The 25,571-nt window shown below is 35.9% G+C and overlaps 2 protein-coding genes across 18 annotated transcripts in view; one reads left to right on the top strand and one right to left on the bottom strand.

Moving 5' to 3' along the window:
* LOC111593718 (plasma membrane calcium-transporting ATPase 1) overlaps positions 1–13,920 on the bottom strand; it is a 29,492-nt gene extending 15,572 nt beyond the window's left edge. For 7 of the 14 annotated variants that reach the window (XM_030223966.1, XM_030223967.1, XM_030223969.1 and 4 more), the window contains exons 1-15: positions 13,490–13,578; positions 7,427–7,595; positions 7,156–7,350; positions 6,788–7,074; positions 6,457–6,667; positions 5,813–5,854; positions 4,708–5,105; positions 4,395–4,637; positions 3,876–4,117; positions 3,352–3,796; positions 3,144–3,231; positions 2,761–3,074; positions 2,387–2,585; positions 2,111–2,322; positions 1,451–1,602 (exon numbers count right to left, since the gene is read on the bottom strand). In XM_030223966.1, the coding sequence (XP_030079826.1) occupies positions 1,451–1,602; positions 2,111–2,322; positions 2,387–2,585; positions 2,761–3,074; positions 3,144–3,231; positions 3,352–3,796; positions 3,876–4,117; positions 4,395–4,637; positions 4,708–5,105; positions 5,813–5,854; positions 6,457–6,667; positions 6,788–7,074; positions 7,156–7,350; positions 7,427–7,583 (3,185 nt within the window). In that variant the 5' untranslated portion in view covers positions 7,584–7,595; positions 13,490–13,578. Of the gene's footprint in view, positions 1–1,069; positions 1,184–1,450; positions 1,603–2,110; positions 2,323–2,386; positions 2,586–2,760; positions 3,075–3,143; positions 3,232–3,351; positions 3,797–3,875; positions 4,118–4,394; positions 4,638–4,703; positions 5,106–5,812; positions 5,855–6,456; positions 6,668–6,787; positions 7,075–7,155; positions 7,351–7,426; positions 7,596–12,927; positions 13,073–13,258; positions 13,438–13,489; positions 13,579–13,862 lie in introns of those variants that run through there. The other 7 variants (XM_030223968.1, XM_030223965.1, XM_023306684.2 and 4 more) reach the window with 6 other exon arrangements.
* Positions 13,921–15,551: 1,631 nt separating this feature from the next.
* LOC111593702 (host cell factor) lies at positions 15,552–24,480 on the top strand. Of its 4 annotated transcripts, none has more exons than XM_023306650.2 (14): positions 15,552–15,685; positions 15,781–15,854; positions 15,914–16,380; positions 17,342–17,651; positions 17,899–18,110; positions 18,177–18,365; positions 18,445–18,590; positions 18,973–20,127; positions 20,193–21,431; positions 21,497–21,728; positions 22,908–23,071; positions 23,138–23,392; positions 23,479–23,839; positions 23,923–24,480. In XM_023306650.2, exons 3-14 carry the CDS (start codon positions 16,032–16,034, stop codon positions 24,063–24,065), a joined length of 4,755 nt encoding a protein of 1,584 aa, XP_023162418.1. In that variant the 5' UTR covers positions 15,552–15,685; positions 15,781–15,854; positions 15,914–16,031; the 3' UTR covers positions 24,066–24,480. The 4 variants fall into 4 exon arrangements, with proteins under 4 accessions (XP_023162418.1, XP_023162416.1, XP_023162417.1 ...); XM_023306648.2 differs by having other exon boundaries at positions 18,445–18,596; XM_023306649.2 differs by lacking the exon at positions 15,781–15,854 and having other exon boundaries at positions 18,445–18,596.
* The last annotated feature ends 1,091 nt before the right edge of the window (positions 24,481–25,571 follow it).

Below are 25,571 nucleotides of genomic sequence, written 5' to 3'. Positions count from 1 at the left end.
CTCCCTTCTCCTACGGTCTCCTATGTTGTCGACCTTCATCTATATCTACTTTTCTCTTGTCATGCCAATCTAATGCACTTCATTTAATCTGCCAATTTCTTATATATATGATCAATAATAATAATAATACTTACTACTACAATAATAATAATATATATACTAAGCTATAATTTGGTCGACTGAGAGGAGGTATGCCGAGAAGGCCAATTCATCACAAGGGCTACACAGTAAACGTGAAGCTAACTTTCAATGAGTTCTGATTATACAAATTTTCTTTGATCAATGTTGTACACATAGAAACATAAACACACACATATATATATATATATATATATATATATATACATACATAAATTTCTAAAGTCATTTATCGCTGTCCGTTGCTGTTGTAGACTATATTGGCGACTAGCAACCAGTTGGCTTCATTCACTTTGCCCATTGCTATTTGTATTCCTTAACAATTGCAATTGACAACTAGTTTTATCGAGCGGTATAGTGAGATATCCAGCTTCTTGCTATTTGAGCTCCCATCTTCTCCCTTCTCCTACGGTCTCCTATGTTGTCGACCTTCATCTATATCTACTTTTCTCTTGTCATGCCAATCTAATGCACTTCATTTAATCTGCCAATTTCTTATATATATGATCAATAATAATAATAATACTTACTACTACAATAATAATAATACTTATACTTAGGTGAATAATAAATACAATTATATACTTATATTGGATAATATACGTAAAATACATTTATTGCATAACAAATAAAAAATTTTTATTTATAAACAAGTATATTAAATAAACTGTATAATTAACTACATGTGCGTGTGTGTGTTTGTTTGTGTGTGTTTGTTTGCGTATGTGTGTGTGTGTGTGTGTGTGTGTGTGTGTGTGTGTGTGTGTGTGTATGTGTATGTGTGTGTGTGTGTGTGTGTGTGTGTGTGTGTGTGTGTATGTGTATGTGTGTGTGTGTGTGTGTGTGTGTGTGTGTGTGTGTCTGTGAGTGAGTGTGTGTGGTTGTGTGTGTATGTTTGTTTGGGTGTGCGTGTGTGTGTGTGCTTGTTTGGGTGTGCGTGTGTGTGTGTGCTTGTTTGGGTGTGCGTGTGTGTGGCTGTTGTGTGGAACTGTGTGTGTAACCCAATAGGAAAGCATTCTGAAGCGTTAAGCGTTAGTCAGCAGCGCTAAGGAGAGGAGAGGAAAGGCAAAAAGGACAGTCATTTTTAGCCATTTTAATTAAAGAAGAACAAATACACACAACACAAGTATATAATTACAAAAACATTATTAACATAATATAAATATATACAACATGTTTACTTAAAATACTGTTAATCTCTGTTAGATTTAAAAGGATTCGGACTCAGATTGTTGCGTATTTTAGGGATTTCACATTTAACATTCAAACTAACAAAAATAAATTTTAACACAAATAACAAAAATTTACTCACGATAATATCTTAGGCAATTTTCTTGTAGGCACTGAAGTGATTAATTGTCCCCAGACTAGTGTTCCGATTCCAAAGAATATGCACCATAGCCATTGATCGAGAGACAGCGCTTTTGTTGAGAAGGCCATTTTCCCGTATTGAATAATTACAACCTAGATTGCAAAATACAAATGATTAGATATAAATGGACCTCGCCAACACAGTTAAAAGTGCTATAGTAATAATATATTCTAGGTTCCCATCTTATGTTTTATTTGAATTACGCTTAAGCCCAAAATCAAATGATCGGCTTTAATCGCGAATGGGATGAATTATCGAACAAATTGATAAGCTCGTACGATGTATTCAAAATATCAAGTCATGTGAACAGACAGGCGGACATGGCTAGATCGACGGAGTTCGTCGTCAGGGTCAATATATTACATACTTAATTCGGGTGGCCACACCTTCATATGCCTCTTTCACACATTTTCACAAAATCTTATATCCTAAATTTCCGTTTTCAATGGAAATTGAAAATTTACAAGTTTTGTAATTTGTGAGATTATAGTTTAGATGAATTCAACTTATGTTTCTGAGATATATATTAAACTATCTTTATATACTAAAATAATATTATCATGTTTAAATAAGTTACGGCATATATACAAATGAACATACCTGAGAAATCATTGTGAATATCCAGATGGTGTAAAATATAGGATTTGTGAAAAGACCCTCAACAACGTTGCGCTGGCCGTGTATTTTTCTGGCATTGATCTCATTGAAAAGGGTCATCATGACGAAAGTGTTAAAGATTATTGTGAAATGTTGGGTTGGTCCAGCGTTAAGATCCTGTCCACGACCAGATTCAATGTCGAGTATTAAATCACCTGATAAATTGCAAGAAAATAATCAATTCCAATTGAATTATCAAAATTTCTCAAGTATTCTTACCGACAAAGAGGAGGCTAAATATGATTACCAACTGGTACAGAGCTTGCCCCAATATATTTTTCATCATTGTGCGTGATATAAGGGGCTTTGTGCGTCCATATGGTTTACGAAGCAATAGATCAGGCGTCGGTACTTCTGTTGCTAAAGCGAGAGATGCAAGTGTATCCATAATAAGATTAACCCACAACATTTGCACTGCCTGCGAATAAAAATTGCACATCCATCAGGAAAGTCGTAATAAGAAATTAAATATACAAGAGATCAGACAGTCTAATTTAAGACAAGGATCCACCAAAGTATAAAAGTAACTAAACAACTTAGATTAATAAGATTTATTTTTAATTTATTTTAATTAGATTTATAGCCATACTTACTTTAAGAGGTGAATCCTGTACCGCACACGCACCAATAAAGGCTACAATGACTGCGACGACATTTACTGTCAATTGGAACTGCAAAAACTTCGCAATTGAATCATAAACATTGCGACCCCACATAACAGCTTTGACAATGCTACTAAAGTTATCGTCAGTGAGTATAATGTCAGATGCTTCTTTGGCAACATCCGTTCCTGCAATACCCATCGCAAATCCAACATCGGCCTTCTTTAGAGCTGGACCATCATTTGTACCATCGCCAGTAACGGCAACAACCTCCCGATTGTCGGTCACGGCGCTGTCGATCATACCTATAAATAATAATGAATAACGTTTAATGAACAATGAATTAGTTAATAAATTTTGCTTTTAGAGATTACCTTTTACCAAAGTGTATTTATCTGTAGGTGATGAGCGTGCAAGCACGCGGAGCTTCGGCCACACTTTGTCAATGAGATGCTGCTGGATCTGTTGAAGAAAAAACATTTATTTATATATATATATATATATATATATATGTTTATATATATATATATATATATATATATAAATTGCATTAAGGTATACATTTGGTCTTATTGGACTTACATCGCCATTGCTGTCGCGAATACGTCTATTAAACTCTTTACCCTCCAGTATGAGGAAGTCGTCGTTGGGTCGTAAAATGCCACATTTGCTGGCAATCGAACGAGCCGTATTAATATTATCACCAGTAACCATGCGTACAGTAATCCCAGCCCTTTGGCATTTCCGTATGGCATCCGGTACCTCGGGACGGACGGGATCCTCAATTCCCACAACACACAGGCAGGTCAAATTCGACATAATATTTTCCTCATCATCCCAATTGGGCTCTCCATCGATGTGCACCTCATTGATTGCCGCTTTGCCGGGCACAAAATCGCGATAGGCAACAGAAATAGTACGTAACCCATCACAAGCCATCGGCTCAATTACTTCCCGAATTAAACGGTCCTGCATGTCGCGTGTGAACTTTTCCAATGTGCCCTCATGCCCATAGATAAAGGCGCATCTGCAATAATTAATAAAGAAGAATGTATGGATGGTATTATCTCTTAATGAATGTATGGATGTGAAATTATTAGACAAACTTCTTCATGATGATCTCGGAAGCACCCTTGGTATACAATCGAAAGCCGCCGTTGGGCCGAGGTATTACTGTACCCATACTTTTCCGTACAGAGTTGAAGGTGTAAACACGTGTAAATCTATCCTCGGGTATTTCATCGCGTATCGATTGATATTTAACGCCCAGACCCTGAACAAATCCTAGTAGAGCGCATTCCGTTTTGTTGCCCACTTGAATTGGTAAGTCGGTCGGATTTTGACCAGGCTGCAAAAAAATTTACAATATTGTATCATATTTTGATCCTCTTTTCATTGATTTCCAAAAACATAAGTGTTAGAAAAATAAAGTATAGTTTTATCCACGAATTATTTGTACTTTGAACTAAACTAATTTCACTGGAAAGCAGGACTTAGCAACTAACAAAAGTAATGCGACATTTTAACTCATAATTTCATCTAGATTTGACTAATTAGCTTATCGTTTAACATCTTTGTTTCCCTATAGTTATTTTATAATTGTGTTTAAGTATGAAAAATTTTACCATTATGTTGGAGGTATAAGCCGAGTTGACAGATATGCCCATAGTGACTAGATTTCCGACATGCTGTGGTATATCGGCAAGCGTTGGCAGCACCTTGCATAGCTTTTCGCAAATGTAGGATTGTACAACAGTCATACGATTGGTCGTTAGCGTGCCTGTCTTATCGGAGCATATAGCCGTTGCGTTACCCATTGTCTCACAGGCATCCAGATGACGCACCAAGTTATTATCCTTCATCATTTTCTGTTTGGCAGCGCAGGGATAAGACAATGTCAATGAGAGAAAATTATGTATTTATTATGACTTTACTTACTTTCACCGAATAGGCCAAAGATAGCGTTACGGCCAGTGGAAGTCCTTCGGGGACAGCCACAACTAATACTGTGACACCGATAATCAAGTGTTTGACCAGATTATTGGCATAGGTGTTCTTCCATGGTTTCTCATCGATGACGAATGTCTTAACGCAAAACTGTATAATCAGTATAATAACGGTGAGCACGGCTATCGTGGAACCAGCATAACCAATTTGTATTGCCAACTTCGTCAATTTCGCCTGTAGCACCGATTTTTCTTTCTTGTGTCCAGTTTCAGCAGCTGATGTAGATGGCTGCACATGATTTCCATCCGATTCAGATTTGATGGCCTCGCTGGCATATTGAGTTGGCGCATGAGATGTTTCTTTCATTGGCGCACGGCCATCATTTTCACCTGCATGATCCGCAAAATAATATTAACATTAAATATGTTGCATATACCTTTTTTCTTTTATGGTATTTTAAGTTTACTTTTTTGATGTTTATATACCCTTGCTTTTTTAGTGACTGTACTACAACTATATATACACTCGAGGAGAAAATATTTTTTCCCACATTAATATATATATATATAGGCTTGGTAAAAAGATATTTATATCTATATCTATATGTATATCAATAACAGTCATACATAATTTGTAATTGAGTGATACGGTTATATAGAGGATCTATTCTAGATACATATTTCAAATTAAGAACTGATATTAACTTTAGAATTAAAGGCTAAGCTTTGCTAACGTTAATTGTCAATTAATTATTAAGTAATCAAGAAAGTGCAGTATTTTCTAGCTACTTTCAATTTGTGGGTGGCAGCTTGAATAGCTAAAATGTGATACATATACTCCTGCATTACGAGGGATAATTGGAATGGATTCTTAATTTCGCCTAGTAGAGGCAAGCCAGACTGAAACATTTTAATGCGACTCGACTCGACTTTAATGTTCAATGATTTACTCATAATCATAACTCGTATTTTAAGTTAAAAAGTTAAAATTAGAAGAATTGCGCAAGCCCCATTTGAAAAGTTTGATTCGCATATAAGAATGTTAATATCTTAACGGAAGCTACACACAACAAGACACAAGGTAATTAGTAATTCACCTGTCTGGCTTTTACTCTTTTGTTTGTTCGCCTTTTTAGCTTCTAAGTTATGGAAATTTTAATATTTTGTTGTTTTTCGATTCATTCGGTTCGATCCATTAACAATTTAAGTTAAAGCAATTAATTATTTTATTTTTTTTGGTGTTTGTAGATGGTGGTTGGTTGATTGGTTGGTTGATTGGTTGGTTGGTTGGTTGGTTGGTTGGTTGGTTGGTTGATTGATTGATTGGTTGTTTGGTTGATTGGTTGATTGATTGATTGGTTGATTGGTTGGTTACATTTTTTTATATTTAGGTAGATGAAGGAGTTCAAAGATGGGTCAATCAATTCACATCATGCAATTCACGTGACATTTGGTATATGAAAAAATAAAAATAAAAAATAAACGATATTAAATTAAAGAGTTTCGGTAGTAAAGAATTCTTATTAGGTAAAGTACGAATATGTGTTATAGGAAATATATATATATATATATATATATATATATATATATATATATATATATATATATATATATATATTATTTTTATATAGTTATTGGCAGATACACTAATTTATTTGCTCTCGCACCTTTGGTTTACAATTTGTGTGTATTACAATTATTTCTGTCTTATGTGTTGTACGATATTATTGCAAACACATACCTTTTTTCATCTTTTTAATTTCGGCTTCCTGCTCATCTACAGCAGCTCCAAGCAGTGTGAAAATGATTCCAGCCTGTGAATTAACTCCAACGGCTGTTACAACCATTTTGCCACTACCCTCCATAACATGGGTGCCGGATAAAACCATTGGGTCGGCATCTGTGCCCTTTTTCACATGATCCGATTCGCCAGTCAATGAAGATTCGTCCACCTCAATAATGTGCACAAATATTTGTATTAATGTTAAATCAAAAATTTAATATATTTATATAACCAAAATAATATAATAATATAAAAACTACAATGGATTTTCCATTTCCATTTATATTACCTTTAGATCATTGCTCTGTATAAGACAACCATCAGCTGGTAAGAGATCGCCGTATTTGATCTGTGCAATATCACCGACTAGGATATCCCCGACCGATATTTGGCATACCTCGGCGCCTCGAATAACTGAAAATTTGTGCTCGCCTTCGATACGGTTCTGGAGACCTCGAAATTGTCGCTCCTTTGAGTAATCATTAAAAGCCGTCACTATCACAACAACAATGACCGAAATAAGTATAGCCAAACCCTCGATCCAACCGTGGTGTTCATCTTCTTCTTGAAGTAGAGCTACAATTAAATCAATATATTTATATATGTAAAATATAATATATATAGGAAATTAAGTCTTATTTATATATTTAGACTCACGCGCATCCTCATCTGCTGGCTTGTAAAACGATAGACCAAGTGATACTAACGCAGCTACCTCTAATATTATAAGTGTAACATCTTGAAGCGCCTCCCAGACTAGCGTTAAAAATGTTTTTGGGGGTTTCGGTGGTATTACATTTGAGCCAAACGTTTCACGTCTATGCTCCTCGTCAGCTTTCGACCCGCTAAGACCTGGATAGAAACCCAGCAGAAAATGAATAATTAGTAAAAAGCTTTTCCCTAGTACATTTTAAGTATTTGCATATACCTTCATTTGGGGATGTGTACAATTTTTTGCATAACTCATGAATGCCACCGAGCTCACTGATTTTATTTACACCTTCTCTTCCTCGATGCTCCATGAGCTCTCGTAATTGCTTAAGTGATATCCCATATTGCGCCGGTCTTCCATCGATTGTGGCCATTGGTTATAATATCTATAGGAAAAAATTTAACTTTTGGTTATTTTCCAGCAATCAACAAATTAACCAGAACAAAGCGAGTATTGGATGTTGTCAATCCGTATCCGCACCTGTCGCGGGCGCGGCATACAAGGATAAACCATAGTTTTCTAACAGTATTTTCCGATTTGTCCTTAGTGAGCGTATTAAGAACATCATAGCATGTCATAAGACAAGGGTACAAGCATGCATATACAAATATACAAGACACTTCTCTGGACGGACGGACGGACTCTAGTTCGGATGTTGCTCAAAAAAGCAAAGTACGCTGTGTACACATTGTAAGCGAGCTTAGGTATCGATATACAAAAATCGCAAAGAAAACAAGTAAGAAAGTTTTAGTCGGGGTGCTCGACTACCCTAATACCATGATTCCAGTCCTATTTACGCTTTTTAATATTTTCCGTAGTTCGTATCGAGTATTCAAACAAAAAAAAAACCAAAAAAAAAATCGACATTATGACACCAAAATTCTACGTAACGCTCACCAACTCTACAAACACCGCCACTTCATAATTAAAAAATAAGACAATAAACAATGTCCCAACGCCGCCAGACTCGAACCCCCGCTTACGAGCGACGCCTCCACCAACGCACCCACTGCACTGCTTGCAAAATGAGTTGCAAATTTGAAGTTAATTTGTTAATTTGAAGCACAATTCAATCGCGATTTCGATTCTTCGAATAGAAAAGAATACACGCATTTGAATGTATGTGTGCACACGCATAGGAAAACTGCGTGCGCGTGGCGCTGCTGACATGTGCTTTTGCAAATTGGCCAAACGTTTTGCTTAATGACTTCTTTTTTACTTAATAGATTTTAAGCATATATTTTCAGCATATGATCTACATATTCTATTGGCCCCATTTCCAACTAAACTTAAATTTTAAGAATTTGGGGAAATTTGGAGCCGGTACCCAAAATCCAACAAAAATCAAAATTGCATAAAACACATAAAACTAAATACAAAATTTGGATGCTCTAGCTTTAAAGACGTCTGAGATATAATTTATTAACTGCAGGTCAATCATGTTTTTATTTGATAACAATTAAATGCGAATAGTTATCAAATATTTGAAACAAACTCGATATGCGCGTGCTATACACGGACCTACAAAAAATAATTCAAGTCTCTAGCTCTTATAGATGCTTGAGATCCACGCGTTCACACATACGGACAGACAGATGGATAGGGCTCAATCGACTCGGCTTGTCGTCCTGATCAAGAATATATACTTTATGGGGTCTGCCACGCCTCCTTCTGCCTGTTACATACATTTGCACAAAACCATTATACCCTGATTTCCCATTTTTAATGGGATCAGGGTATAAAAAAGAAACCGACACAAATTTAAAGTATTTGGGGAAATTTGGAGCCGGTATTCAAAGTATAACATAAACATAAATTATTTAAAATTATATTTATAATATTATATTTACACAGACCTAAATGCCAGATTTATTCCATGAACTACATTTTTGGACTACATGAACAGATTGGAAGCATTCATAATATTTGACTCTTATTATTGATTTTTGTTTAAGAAATTACATTTAATGTGATCTATATGTTCAACTGATACCTCAAATATAATTCTTTGCATGCGTTTGTCTGACATGCATGGTATATATGAGTGTAATAATAGTTTGACATGCATAGTAGATATATATGTGTAATTATAGTTTTGGGAGCCCGACGTCTATAGTGCGAGAGAGAAATATGGACAGGGAGGACATTAAACGGCCACTAGAAGATAATTTTCACTTCGACATATATATACATAAACAAATACGCACAGACAGATTATATATATATAATATATAATATATATATGTTAACTTGAATATAATTAGATATTTTGTGTAGAATTTTTCGCGTCTTTGCCAACTGTTGTCTGCAGCTCACATTGTGTTGCGAACTTTCCAGTGCCTCAAAAAAAGACCAGCCAAAACACTAGAAAGAATGTATAATGGGGTTTGTTGACTCTATATCAATATTCAAGTAAAATTAAGCAAATCTCCAGCTCTGTCAAACAACACTCAAATTTCTGTGTAATAAAACTGAAGCTTATCTTTGGGCGATTGTATGCTTATTGTCATTTTTGGCAGTTTATTCGAGGAATCTGTTCGCAAAGTGTGGCAAGATATGAGCAGGCAGCTATCAATTGTTTATCAAAAGTTTCATTTCATTATTCAATATAGCTATAATTGCCGCCAGGCGAATTGGCAACAGTTCTCACATTGAGATAGATTGTTTCATATTGGGATGAGAGCGGCAGAGTAGTGTGAGAGAAAGAGAGAGTAAGAACGCACATTTTTAGTTAATATGTGCATGAGGGGATGTATCTGTATCTATATCTATTTGAATATAATTATATATTGTTTAGAATTTGTTGTTGCCTGTGCGATTATTGTCTGCAGTAAAACACCAACTCCTATGCAACGCGCAAGTATATTTTGTTATTCGTGTATGTATAGACACGTACACGCACACACACACACGCACACACACACGCACACACACTCACGCACTCACACACAGAAGCAACTGTTTAGTTTCAGAATTTGTAATACACATTCGTACAGCATCCGCATTTCGAAAATAAATCAAAAATGCGCCTGGGCAAAATGCTGAGCAGCAAGCAAAGAGAGCTTGTAATGATGGGCGAATAGGAATTACAGTTCGATGTCGACCTCAGCGAAAAAACTAAATAAAATAGCATTAAAGTTCATACTCAAAAGGAATTCAGCAGCATTCCTAATTTGGCAATAAATAGACACTATTAAATTTTTACTGGAGAAATATGGAGGATAATTCGAGGTGATTAATTATAAAAATTTTTATTATTATTTATGTAACAAACAACAAACCCTTTACGTATATTTATATAATATATTGGATCATTTTTCAAGTTAGGTAGCTGGGACTTTCACATGACAAAAGCAAAACTGGTTCCCGTTGACTTTAAGTGAATAACATTTGTTTATTTGGGTTCAAATAAAGTTGATTATTTAATTAATTACAATTGATGTCTACTATTACTACTAATCAAAAGTAGTGGGCAGAAACTTGCCGGTTCGAAGATCTACTTGGTTGCCTTGTAGAGATGTAACCATTTGAGAACTGTATGGAAAGTCAAAGGAAGTGAATGTAATGCTTAAGAGCTTCGCGCTCTCCAATAACTAAATAGTGATCAAATATTCTTAAAAGTCTTTGGGAAATACTATATCTGTACTTGAAACCCATGATCAAAAAGATGGATGTATACGTCCATTGGAGACGAGGAAATTCGGGAAAAACTATACATTCTATAGTTGTAGAACTGAAAACCTCTATTAATCTACTAAAATAATAATCGAAAAAAATCGGGAAAAACCATGTTTTTCAAAGTTTTGAAGCTAGCGTTAATACTTTATAGTTGAGTTTTCTACACAAGCTAATTAGACGTGTACATGTAGCTCATGCATGAGATTCCTAATAACCTGTCTATCTATAATATATAACATATATTTGGAGTAGCATTCGCAGATCTATAAATTTGTCGCCCCTCAAACGATGATAAAGTCGACGAATCTGTAAATATATTTATATTATATATATGTATATAATATATATGAAAGAACTCAAGACGTATTTCTTTATACATATATAGCTGTATAATTGTGAATGCGTGTGTGGTTAACCAGTCAAGATAGGCATGCAATGACGTCTTTGGTTATGACGTAAGCCCTTTCTGTCCAAAAGTGGATTTAACTTGCTTTTGACCGCATTTCTGCTGATAAGTTTTTTTATTCTTTATTGTTAAGAATATCTCAATAGTCTGATAATGATATATGGAACCATTGTAAATATTAATTTTGAGTTCAAAGACATAAGCGAATAGATTTTGTCGTGATTCTAATATGATTCAATCTTATATGTTTCGTCACCTGCCAAAAATTGTGACCTCATCAACAATCCAGTAGAATCTAGTAATATTCATACAACTTGATAACTGCATCAAGACATTGAATCTTTAGCATCATGTCAATTGATTATACTTGGCTATTAAAATTATATTATATGTATAATTAGATTTAGAGCTGAAATTTCTTCAAAAGTTCAAAATTTAACGACCTTAGTTTACAAAAAATTATATATGTTTGCCTCTAAAGGAAGTGGCAAATCTGAGAAGATCATGACTCAAAGTTTCGGGCAGACCTTCAAAGTTGACATTAACGAAAATTCTAACTAGAACATTCTTTCTTGCTTTAGTGTATATTTACTTTTGATTGATTTTCCAATTTCTAAGTTGAAGTATACCAAACGGAAACATTTAAAACATGTGAAATAAGTTCTATTCCCATATACATCAATTTTATTAACAGCTCTAAAACAAATATCTGCGCAGAAACAAAAGAAAACAATAATAATTGAAAGGCTTAAATTCGCATTTTGTATATGTCTACCCAACGGACGGGTGTCAATAATATTAAACAAATCTTGATCGTGTGCGATAGACACAACTTTTATACTTTAAGTTTCGTGAAGGTTCAATATATATATATATATATATATATATATATATATATATATATATATATATATGAAAATTTGCAAGGGCATAAGAAAATTAAATTCAATTAGCCATACGCGAAGGTATGCTCATATATCTATGCTAATGCCACTTGGGTTTTTAAGGCATATTTAACGGAATCTATGTGAATGTAACTGTACATGTAATTTGGTGAGTACAATTCTCTTAGAGTTTGGCACACTCACACAAAAGCATAGCTACGAGTGGGAGAGAGCGAGTGAGAGAAAATATATGCCTGGTATATACACAAGAACGCACACAAATGCGGACATGCGCGCATATAGACGCCAGACATTACAAATACAGCATTTGCTAGGTCAAAATTGAGAATGCCTCAAATGCAAGCGCGTTTGCTCCGATCAAGTTTGTATACAATTTTAACACACATCACTACCTCACCATCTCTTCACAAAACAAAATTTTCAGCTTGGAGCACAAATTACGTCATATATACCAGCGCTGAACACAGATTTAATGTACATATGTATGTATGTAGGTATATTGGTATTCCTAGAATCAATTGAAGCTCCGTCTCTCTTTGGATTGTCAAATCAAATGGAGTTGGAATTGAAGACACGACTCGACAAGTACATATAAATATAAATACAAATATATATATATATATATATATATATATATATATATATATATATGTGTGTGTGTGTATTATATGTATATATGTATAATTATGTGGGGCCACTATACGCCATACACTATTCCCAGTAATTACTTTATTGATTTTGTCGCCTTATTTGCTAAATTTTTATCACTCTACAAAGATGGCAACTGAAGCAGCTGGTGGATAACGGCAAAGTCTCAAGCCTCGGGATGATATCACTTTTTTCATATGCATAAGTATGTACATATTGGCAACTTTCCTAGCTGTGCATGTGTATGTATCCAAATATCATTTATCATGCTCATATATATTTATACATAAACATATTTATATTAACAAACTGAACTATGTATATTTACTTTCACTGAACACGTGGAACGATTTAAATATATAAAAATAAATACATATATTTATATATATTAATTATTAATCTTTTATTTACTGAATTTTAATTGAGTTTTGATACTGAATGTTGAATGGGTGTTGCCACGCGATTTAAATACAACTAATTAACTATCTACTGGTTCAAGCAGCCAGACAGTCAAAAAGGCGAACACAACGCGATAAAAATTATTATAAATACAATTTCAATTTATCGTTTTAAAATTTAGCTTGTATTTATATTTTCTATGTGAAGATCCTTTCGCAACAAATTAAGAATTAAACTCGTTACCAAAATTGCTAGTATTTTTATTTTTGCCAACACAACGGATAACTAGTATGGTATACACAATTCAACAGTATGGCCAAACTGTTCAATTGGCAAATTCACTATTAATCGAAGACGTTGGGTAATCGATGTCTGCTCACTTTTCGACAAATTTTAGTAACATTTCGATATCAGAAGTATACGGAAGTCCTATAATATTTTATATATTTTTAAGACATAAAATACTAAACATAATTTTAAAGTCGAAACAATATTTTTTTCTTTGGTTTTTGTTTATTTTTATTGCACTATGCACAACAAAGACCACAAAATTTAACAAGTACTAAAATACTGTAAACCAGGCGTATATCATTAAAATATTCGATATATTACGAACCTTAAGAGTCAAACACCCACGAAATTTTTATAACTGCAACTAACTAACTAAATCAGAATACTGTGATTTGCTTGTTGCCGTCCTATTTATAGCCTTTTTAAGTGTTTTTCTTTTTTAGTGTGCGTGTCTGTGTACAATACATGCACAAAAATCCGAAGCAAACGAACAGGTAGTCGAGTAAGATATTTGTCCTGCTTATCGCAGAACTGAAGTTATCAGTCGTATGTTTGACTTGATTACGTTAACACTGCGGCGTTACCGCTACCTCAGTGATAAGCTCACAAAATATGTTAAACAATGCGTATAATCTACCCAGATCTGTATGCATCCATTGATGAATTTTATTTTATACTTGCGGCTGTTATCCACCTATATTCGACTGTCATATTTGCTTTTCTTCTTTAAGTCTTAGATCTAATCACGGTTCGAGAATTTTCTAGTTATTCCTTACAATAATTTGCTTTACTTAGTAATCACTTTAAAACAACGTATTTATAATTTTATAAGTAAAAAATACGATTATCGACTCCCATTAAGCCCAAAGAAAGCATTATGTAATAATTAATATATAGTGAACGTAATATACATAAAATATATGTTTAAGTATCAAGGTTAAAGTCTTTAATTATGTACTTTCACACTGAGAAATAAATCGCATCAGTTGAAATTTTAATTTTATTTTATTTTTAGAAATTGGTCACATACCGAGAAACCGCTTAGAGCGCCGCAAATTGTACTCAAAATTATTCCACACTTCTTGACGAAATAGCAATTTTAAGGCTATGCTTGCAACATAATTTGACTTTTAACTTTTGAGCCTATTAAACGAACGAAATTAATTATTGCATACTTTGAGACATCGGCAAAATCGATTTTGATGCCCACCATTAATACTGAAGTTATCGATAACAGAAATCGAGTTGTTACAATTTTGTACACATCCTTAGTAGTGGCGCAGCTGTTCTGTATAATATCAAAGTATCGATACTCCCATATGATATAATTTGTTTACCAAGGAACTATCGTCAACCCTTAGAGTTGTTTACAAAACTGCTGGCAGCAATCTACCTGACATTCCGACTCTAGTATTTTTGGTCGCCGCACTTATATTTTGTTATTCAGGGGCTTGAAAAAGAACAACATTTATTCCAGTATTTTTTATTGGTCATATCTTATTTTATTACATAGTTTAATATATATGAATGTATAAGCCACTTGTATTATTATTATTTATTTTAAAGTGAAGATAAATATTAAATATGCTGTTATTTGCACAACTCTAACACCTTTCAAAAGTTTCAGTAGATAATTTTTCACTGAAAATAATTTAATTAATTAGTAAATGTAAAAAAAATATTATAGCAATAAGCTATTTCCATTAATCATAATAAATTTATAGCAATTAGCTGCTTACAATTACAACTGCCGCAACAGCAACAATCATTATGTCTGACTCAGCGTGATATACAAGTATGCAAAAATAATCATCGAATTAATTGATATAAAATATTTGTTATCAATTACATACAAGAAAAGAAGAAATTATATTTTCATACCTGAAGATGATCTACGTAGTATTCAATTTAAATGTGCATTGTATGTATTTACTGGCTAATAACGATACATCGATATCTGAATAAAAAGTGCATTATTGCAACCCTGATTTTTGTACGCCGATCTAGTTCGGTTCCCTTGCGACAATTTTCTATGTGTGCGTCGCTGTCGTTTTCTTCGGCTTTTTTTTGCACATTGTGTATTAGATTGTGCTGTATTTAAGAAATTTGTTAACTTAAGTTACAGCGGACGTAACAGTTATTCCTTTGGTAAGTGTACATAGTAAAAACAAACGTCAACTTAGTTTTAATTGAATTATTTAATATTAGTGATAAAATGGTACTAAAAATTGATAACTTTGTAGAGCGTCCATTGACAGCATTGCCAGATCAACATAAATTTGCGAGCATACATGTACAAATACAGTACGCATTAAAAGTAATTTTGCCGTTTCTTAATTTTACATCATAATATAACTTTATTTTTTATTTTTACAGAGTCTACGAGCAAATATGCATTCATGCATTGGTTCAGCTAAGCTTTCCCACTGAAAATAAACATCGCAAATATTCACTCCAATAAGTGAAAAGTAGCCATATATAGCGGTATTTAAATATGGATAGCACAGAATTTGCTGGATCGAATAGTTCGTTGGGAACTGCTATGGCCGATGCACTCAATTCTGAACAGATTATACGATCTGCTAGCATTCAATCATCATCGGGCGGCAATTGCTTGGCACGCGTCGACATGGATTTGGATCCATATCAAGCAGAAGTCGGGATCAATCACAATTTGACAAACAGTCCATCGGTTGGATTTCGATGGAAGCGCGTCCTTAATCCAACAGGTCCCCAACCTCGTCCACGGCACGGTCATCGAGCCATAAATATTAAAGAACTTATGGTTGTTTTTGGCGGCGGAAATGAGGGAATTGTCGACGAACTCCATGTTTATAATACAGGTATTTGTTGTGGTATCTTATACAGGGTGGCTTATAGATGATGGGCATATATATATATATATATATATATATATATATATAGTATTATATTAGTATGTTATTTATTAATATATATTGATTAAAAAATAATCTATTTTCTTTTTAATTATGTATTTATTGTTAGTTATTTAAACGATTAATGTGATTTTATTCTACTTGTTATTTTAATTAGTTTTTATATTTTATTCTAAAGTTTTCGCATACACCTGCTTAGAATTTTGTTATTGTTTTATCACTTATGATAATTATAGATGGATCATCTAGAATTTTCATTTGCGATGGTCGCTTTGATCGAAATGATCTATTCATATGAGTATATATTTCTATAATACGAGAAAAACAATATAGACCAATTTCAATTTCCAAAGACATATAATTTTAAGTCGATCCGAAGAGCATTGCTTCTGTATACTCTTCTCTCAGAAATCTTTTAATTACCACGAGATAAAAGAGTAAAGAACAAACCATATAAGGATTTTGCCGCGCTCATACCAAACTAATATTTATAAGAGCTTAAACGTGTTGATGCGCATAGAAAATACTCTTCCTCGACTGGCGCGGACAGATACGAACAAGCTCATTTATGTGCCTTGAAAGCTTTTCGATAGTCTGCATATAATATTATTTAGGCTTGGTTTGAATCATTGAGTGATCCTTTGTGATGTGTATTTGGGCAATTAGAAGCTTGATGCACCCTTGCACTCCTGAGCTTTTATATATAGGTCATTATACAAGACCCATCTATGCCTTGTCTGGGTAGTAATTCTATGTACGATTTATTTGTAGTATGTAAACTGCATGGGTAAGAAGCGTAAGCAGCCGATAAAAGAGATTTGTAACATTAAGCTAGGATTAGGATTATAAATAAGTCATTTACGAAATTATTTCTTTTCATATGGAAATTTTGTATCCCTTATTTCAGTGACTAATCAATGGTATGTGCCCGTATTGAAGGGTGATGTACCCAATGGATGTGCGGCATACGGATTTGTTGTTGAGGGAACTCGCATGTTTGTTTTTGGCGGAATGATCGAATATGGTAAATATTCGAATGAACTCTATGAGTTACAGGCCACCAAATGGGAGTGGAGGAAAATGTATCCAGAATCGCCAGACAATGGAACGTCACCGTGTCCCCGACTCGGTCACAGCTTCACTATGGTGGGCGAGAAAATATTTCTCTTTGGCGGACTAGCCAATGAATCGGATGATCCAAAAAACAATATTCCAAAGTAGGTAACACTTATTGATTTTTCCAATATTGTCTTTTTATTATTGTTATTTATTTACACATTTTATAAGATACAATTGCAAACGAGAATTCAGGGTGTAATTCGTTTGTAAAAATGTATGTTGTATGTATGTTGAACATAGTTTCAAATCATTGATTACTTTTCCGTTTGCGAGACTTCGGCAAAGTTTTGCATAAAGTATTCATATCGATATATTTAGATCTTTTCATTCTTTATTTGTCAACAGATATCTAAATGACTTGTATATATTGGATACACGGGGAGTGCACAGTCACAATGGAAAATGGATAATTCCCAAGACATTTGGCGACAGTCCTCCACCACGCGAGTCTCACACGGGAATATCATTCACAAGTAGACAAACTGGTAAATTAAGTCTGCTTGTCTATGGCGGTATGAGTGGATGCCGTTTGGGCGATTTATGGTTGCTTGATACAGGTACGCATATAAGAGCGCTTTTTCTTAGCCGATGATCGATAGTAAGTTGACTCCATATAATTGCAGATTCGATGACTTGGGAAAAACCACGTACTCGAGGCCAAGCTCCGCTGCCGCGTTCTCTTCACAGCTCCACAATGATTGCGAACAAGATGTATGTCTTTGGCGGCTGGGTCCCATTGGTGATCAACGATTCCAAAGCGACCACAGAACGGGAATGGAAATGCACGAATACGCTAGCTGTTCTCGATTTAGGTAGATCGTAAATTAATTGATAACTTAAAAAAAAAATATAATAATTTATTAAATTTACTTTCATCTACTCTCTCTGCAGACTCAATGATTTGGGAGAATATCACCTTGGATACGGTTGAGGAGAACGTTCCCAGAGCTCGAGCTGGGCACTGTGCAGTTGGTATACAAAGTCGTTTGTACGTATGGTCGGGTCGAGACGGCTATCGCAAAGCATGGAACAACCAGGTTAGGGTGAGAGATGATCTGTTATCACTGCTATCATAAAGTGGATATATAAAGTGCCTTAACTTTAGTTGTTGTGCAGTAATATGGTAAAATATTGCCTATCGATGTTCCCGAAAAACCTTAATAGGTCAATCATAATACCAAAAGTTGTTAGTATATTGTTTGTTGTTATCCCACTAGCTAACTTAATAAGTCAGAGAGGAACCTACACAATAAATTTGAGAGCTTGTGATGAAATCGTCAATTATTATCGATAATAAACAGGACGTGTTATCGATAAAAACTTTAATAATCTCCTACATATAGTTTAAAATATTTATATTATATATATAGAATGATTACAATTTTAGGATACTGTTTTCTATTTTGCGATTTTACGTAGGTATGCTGTAAGGATTTGTGGTATCTGGAGGTAACCAAGCCGCTTTATGCGGTTAAAGTGGCGCTGGTTCGTGCATCGACGCATGCGCTTGAGCTTTCTTGGACGGCGACGACCTTTGCTGCTGCATATGTGCTGCAAATTCAAAAAATTGAGCAAGCGCCACCTGTAGCAAATACAAAACAGGCCCAGAGTCAAGGTCAGACTTTAATTCAACAGCCAACGAGTAACGCTAATGGATCAGAAAGCACTCCCCTCATCGCTTCGGCTGCACTCAAATTCGAAAAGAATCCAATTTCAGTTTTGCATCTTACTGGGACAAGCAGTCCGGCAGCTGCATCGCCAGCTGCAGGATCTGTGGGCACAGCAACACCGCCCACCATTACAGCAATTGGCAAGTCGACTCAATCGTCGACTGTTCATGTCACACAATCGCAGGTTAAGGCGGCAAGTGGATCTTCAGGTGGGTCCGTAGCGACGGAAGCAATCGTAACGCCTGCGATTGTTACTGTTCAGCAACAACCGCAACTTTCGATCATTAGCAGCTCCGCTTCAGGAGTCAGCACAACAACTAGCAGTAGTAGTGGTGGGATATTACAAAAGTTTCGAGCCAGTGCATCAATTGTCAAGACATCGATTGCAACGGGTGTCTCCCAAGCAAGCCAAGATGGCCTAAATGTGGCTGTTCGTGTCGGTGCAAACTCTGTCACGGCGTCCAGCGGTGGCCTTGTCCTTACCACTTCGCAGTCATCAACTGGAGCATTACGAATTATACCTGGCGTCTCTACCAGCACAGGTGTCTCTGCTGGCCAACCCCTACGCCTTGCCACATATAGCAACAGTGGCGGCGGCGGCGGTGGAGCTTCAACCACTACGACAATACTGAAAACATCACAGCCGAGCGCTACTGTGCAAACCAGCTCGCCGGCTGTGGCAACAACAACTACATCGCTTGGCGGCAAGCAGTATTTCATTCAGAAACCCCTCACTTTGGCACCAAATGTCCAGTTGCAGTTTGTGAAGACTAGTTGCGGTGGCATGACGGTGCAAACATTGCCGAAAGTTAATTTTAATATTGCTAAGAGCAGCGGTGGTGCTCAGTCTCAGGCCATATCTGTTTGCAATCAGCAGCTCAGCACTGGTTCGGCACATATACAGGTAAGCCAATTATTTATATCATATTAGAGCTACTTTATTTTGTTCTGCTTCTCGCTTTGTATCAGATTGCATCGGGCTCAAGTGTGCAGCCAAAGACAGTAATGGCTGGTGGAACGACAGTGATGGCAACGACTTCGACATCGACAAGTGGCCATCAACAACACCAACAACAGCAGCAGCAGCAACAAAAGTCAATTGTGTCTGGCAATGTCCTAAAACTTGTTGCACCGCATACGATGTCTGGTGGTAAATTAATAATGAAGAACTCCAACATACTACAAATGGGCAAGGTAACACCCAATGTTATGGGAGGCAAGCCAGCTTTTGTCATCACCAACAAACAAGGCGCTCAATTGGGCAATCAGCAAATAATAATTGTTACAACTGGAGCTAGTTTGCGCACTGTGCCGGCTAGCTCTGTGATGAGCAGTGCTGGCAGTGCTGGATCTACGAGCATTGTCAGTATCGTTGGTTCAACTGGTACAACGGCTACGCCCATTGCGATGGGTGGACAGCGCACAGTATTAACCGGTCAGAATAATGTTAAGATGGTGCGCAACATACAGGGTGCCGCAGGAGCAACAACAGGCCGACCCATTACACTCACCTCTGTTAACAGTGGTAGCGTAGCCGCTGGTCAAAAGCTGGCACAGCAAAAGACCGCCGTTTATATTGGTGGCAAGTCGGTGACTGTGATGAGCGCAAGTTCTAGCATATCTGGCTCGCCCGGCACGAGTTCCACCAACAAGTTAGTCATGTTGCCCGGAGCAACGGCTGCACGAAAAGGCTTTGTGAACATCTTCAATGCTGGTGGGGCGAGTGGTACTGGGGTCGGCCAACGCACATTGGCCTTGACAAGCCGGCCGACGGCATCGGCAGTAAAGACGACCGTACAGCAGGTAAAGGAGAAACAGGACAATAGCGCTGCTGAGGCAGCAGTTACTATAGCCACAATAGCTGACACGGATACCATTGATGACATCATTGAGCAACTGGATGGGGCTGACGACCTACTCAGTCCAACGAAGGATCAACAAGTACCGGAAGATATTGAAGATAGGGATGAGAATTCAATTGCTGCCACATCTTCAACATCAACAGCAACATCAACGTTAGTGCCAGCTGCAGCCATGTCAAGTAAAGCCGAAGATACATCAACAGACATCCGATTGGTAGATCAATCTATTGATGATATTTCCGGTGTAAGCAGTACGACGGATGTACAGAAAACTTCTACCATGACTGTAACTGCAACAGCAAGTCCGAATGTAACTGGAGATAAAAACGATATTATCGACTCGAATGTAAGCATTTGAAAGGAAAAACGTGTTTTCTTTTTGTTTACGATTTTTGCGTATTTTTTTTGCAGACTGGCTTAACTGCTTCAGTTACAACCACAGCAGCGGATTTCAATCTGACAACTGCTTCGGAGACTGAGGCTGCAAATATATTAACTACAATTAAATCAGGCGACGGTTTAGCTGGGAGTAACAGCAGCAGCAGCATATTCAAAGACCCCGCCATATCCACTACCAGCGATTCGGATGTACCTCACAGCCAATTATCGATATCAGCTATAAGGCAGCATCATCATCAAAATGGTTTGTTTAGCTCATATTCATTCCTGTCGATCGAAACTTTTGTCCAACTGTATAGGGACTATAGATTGTAAATACTTCTATTCTTGATCAGGACGGCAAGCTGAGTCGATTGAGCCCTGTCGGTATGTGTGAACGCGTCGATCTGTGCATCTATAAGAGCTAGAACTTGAAACTTTTTTTGTAGGTCCGTGTATAGCACGAGCATATCAAGTTTGTTTCAAATATTCGATAACTATTCGCATTTAATTGTTATCGAATAAAAACATGATTGAAATGCAGTGAATAAATTACATCTCGGACGTCTTAAAAGCTAGAGCCTCCAAAATTTGTATTGAGTTTTATGTATATTTTATGCAGTTTTGATTTTTGTTGGATTTGTGAAACCGGCTCCAAATTTCCCCAATTTCTTAAAATATAAGTTCAGTTGGAAATAGGGCCCTTATTTGAGGGCGTTTGTATCTCAACCAAGCCAATAGAATATGTAGATCATACGCAAAAATTCCATTGAAATCTATTAAGTGAAATCCATTATTAAACAAAACATTTGGCCAATTTGCAGAAGCACATGACAGCAGCACCACGCGCACGCAGTTTTCCTATGCGTGTGTACACATACATTCAAATGCGTGTATTCTTTTCTATTCGAAAAATCGAAATTACGATTGAACACGCTTGAATTATCAGCTGCTACTCAACTTCAAATTTGCAACTCATCTTGCAAGTGGTGCATTGGTAGAGGCGGTGCTTGTAAGCAGCTAGTCCCAGGGTTCGAGACCGGTGGAGATGGAATTTTTTTTAGAGTTGGTAGAGATCGTGCGCGTTGCGTAAAAATAGTGGGTTTGAATCCCGGTGTAGTACTGTCGATTTTTATTTTTATTTTTATTTTATTTTTTTTGAATACTCGATACAAACTACGGAAAATGTGCTGCTTCGAATCTTCGCGTCCTAATGTCGGTTTTTATTTATTTATTATTTTTATACTCGTGACAAGCTATGTAAAAATATTAAGGAACCCAGATAGGACTAGGATCAGGGTATTTCTTGTTTGGCTTGTTTTTGGATACCTAGGTTTTTATACAGAAAAATTAGGTCAACCCTTAGTACAGAGTATTTATTAGTTTGGCACTAAGCAGTTTTAATTTTGAAAAGTAAAAATGTTTCTATTCGAAAAACTTTCAGTGGACGGCTCTCAATTGGACGCTTTGGCTTCGGCAGCTGTCTTGCAAGCGGCCACCGCTTCAGCAGATTCAAGTAAGCCAAATAGGAACCTGTTGGATAGCTTGTCTGCTGGCCATATAATCAGCAAGTCGATTGACCAACCCAAAAGCTGCATTGACAACAACGTAAATGTCTTCTTTGTATTTTATTTATATCATGCAGATCAGTTTTAAATCATTATTTTATTTCAGCTACCAGTCAGCGTTTCCAATTCAACAATTGACGACAGTGATAAATGGCATACGGTGGGCATATTTAAAGATCTGTCCCATACTGTTACCAGCTATATCGACTATAAGTACTTTAACGAGGCTCAACTTGAAAACTATGATGCCGATAATCTACCCGATTTATCTCAATATCCGCGCATCAGCTTGGATCCGGGTACCGCGTACCGTTTTCGTTTGGCTGCCCTTAACACATGTGGACGGGGCGAATGGGGAGAGGTTAGTGCTAACAATGTCTTTGTGCAAACATCACAGATATAAATGTATATATATAATTGGGTTGTATTCAATATTTGTATTTGTAGATCTCAAGCTTTAAGACGTGCTTACCTGGATTCCCGGGTGCACCATCGGCTATCAAGATATCCAAGGATGTTAAGGAGGGTGCACACTTGACATGGGAACCGCCACCGGCGCAAAAGACCAAGGAAATAGTTGAATACTCGGTTTATTTGGCTGTCAAGCCAACAACAAAAGACAAGGTATCATCGCCACAATTGGCGTTTGTGCGTGTTTATGTGGGCGCAGCCAATCAATGTACAGTACCTAATGCGTCGCTATCCAATGCACATGTCGACTGCTCTAATAAGCCAGCTATTATCTTCCGTATCGCTGCACGCAATCAAAAGGGCTACGGCCCAGCGACGCAAGTCAGATGGCTTCAAGGTATATATACATCTATATATATATATATAAATATAAATGCATACATTAGTGTGCTTTCTGTGTTTAACTATCCTATATTGTAGATCCAACGACAAACAAGCTACAAGGCGCCGCAAATACAGCCAACTTAAAGCGAACCCAGGAAAAGAGTGGAGCTTCCTCAACAAGCAGCTACAGTTCTCCGCAGAAGCGTGCCCGCAGCACTGGGTTGCATAGCATTGAATAAGTGTATCGTCATCTAACGTATCTAATTGAAAGCTTATTGGAAATTCTATATGTACTGTTTCTTTAAGAAGTGAACAGATACTGCTCTGCATCATACATATGAAAGCTACTTCAGAGATCTATTTGTACAGTGTCTTCAGCTTAGTCTAGCTTATCGGATCCACTTGGAAATGCTTCCATTAGTTGAGGATCATCAGCATCGTAATAATAGACAAAAGCAGGGCGTGGTTGGAGTAATTAGATTCTAATTAGTATACTCTTATGTGCTAAATATACATATATACATACAAACACTAACACACCTAAGCACGCGCAAATGCACACACGTACACCAACGCACACACACACACCTAACTTATTTTAAGTCCTGAAAGTCGAAAGTAATACACTCACCACTTGTATCCATTTTGGGAATAAAAACAGAAATGAAATTCTGAAATACGTTGGATTTCATATATATATATATATATATATATATATATATATACAATTTTACTTAAAAGTATATAATAAATAATAATAGGAATAACTAGTGTTGTTCGTTTTTGTGTGGAATATCGATATGATTCGTCTGGAATAATATCCATATATAATTAAAATCGTATAAAATTGTGAATCACAGAACAGAGATGGGATTTGTTATCGATAATTAATCTATGTGCTATCTGCTTCTTTGTTATTTATTTATTTCTTTAAGAAAATAATTGAATTCAAAATACCTAAGAAGTTAAAGTGGATTCTTTGATCGGTCTTATGGAAATTTTTCGATTTCAATATTAATATTGCGGATGCTAAACCAGATCTGGAAAAGAGAAATAAATAAAGTCGAAACACAAATCCGAACTGATTTTTTGGCGATTTAATTACATTATATATACTTATAAGGTATATACATAATTTTACTCTTATAGTATACCCTCTTTATACAAATTCAAAATGTTTCCGAATACTGCTAGCAATACTTAACTACAGTAAAAACTTGAAATCTATTGCACATGGAGTGTTAAGAAACTCAATTTCTCGGGAGAGGGGCGCGGTCTTGAAGGACAATTACTGAAATCCCAAGACAGCACACTTAATATCGTAGCATTCATGTATACCACTCAGTTTAGAGTCTTATTTAAATGTATATACACACGCACATACATCTCAGAGAGTCTCCCACTATCTTCTTCATAAACACTCCCGTTACATACATACATATAGATGATATATATATATATATATGATTTATGCATGCACATGTGTATTTGACAACAGTTACTGTTTAAATATTTTGAAATTTAATTGGAACTCTTTTTTGAATGCTCTCTGATCTCAAATGCTTAAATTAATAGGTTTTCAGAAAATGTTCTCAAAAAATTCATGCTTGAGGAGATCTAATCAAATAGTGTATATATAAGAGAATAAGCCCCGACAAAAATTTATTTTTTTCGCTGGAGTATTTGTTTTTGTAGTGGATTTTTGGGTTATCCATTCACATATGAGACGATGGAATACTGTTAAC

This window comes from Drosophila hydei, unplaced genomic scaffold (genome assembly GCF_003285905.1).
Source record: "Drosophila hydei strain 15085-1641.00,03,60 unplaced genomic scaffold, DhydRS2 tig00000330-arrow-arrow-pilon, whole genome shotgun sequence".
NCBI lineage: Eukaryota > Metazoa > Arthropoda > Insecta > Diptera > Drosophilidae > Drosophila > Drosophila hydei.
The sequence above is the reverse complement of the archived record's forward strand: the minus strand, read 5'-3'. Positions and strand labels throughout refer to the sequence as shown.

Coding starts and splice junctions, on each gene's coding strand:
- LOC111593702 (XM_023306649.2), top strand. CDS start 16,032: ATGGATAGCACAGAATTTGCTGGATCGAATAGTTCGTTGGGAACTGCT. Junction 21,432..21,496: donor ACGATATTATCGACTCGAAT/GTAAGCATTTGA, acceptor TTTTTTTTGCAG/ACTGGCTTAACTGCTTCAGT. Junction 23,393..23,478: donor GACGGGGCGAATGGGGAGAG/GTTAGTGCTAAC, acceptor TTGTATTTGTAG/ATCTCAAGCTTTAAGACGTG.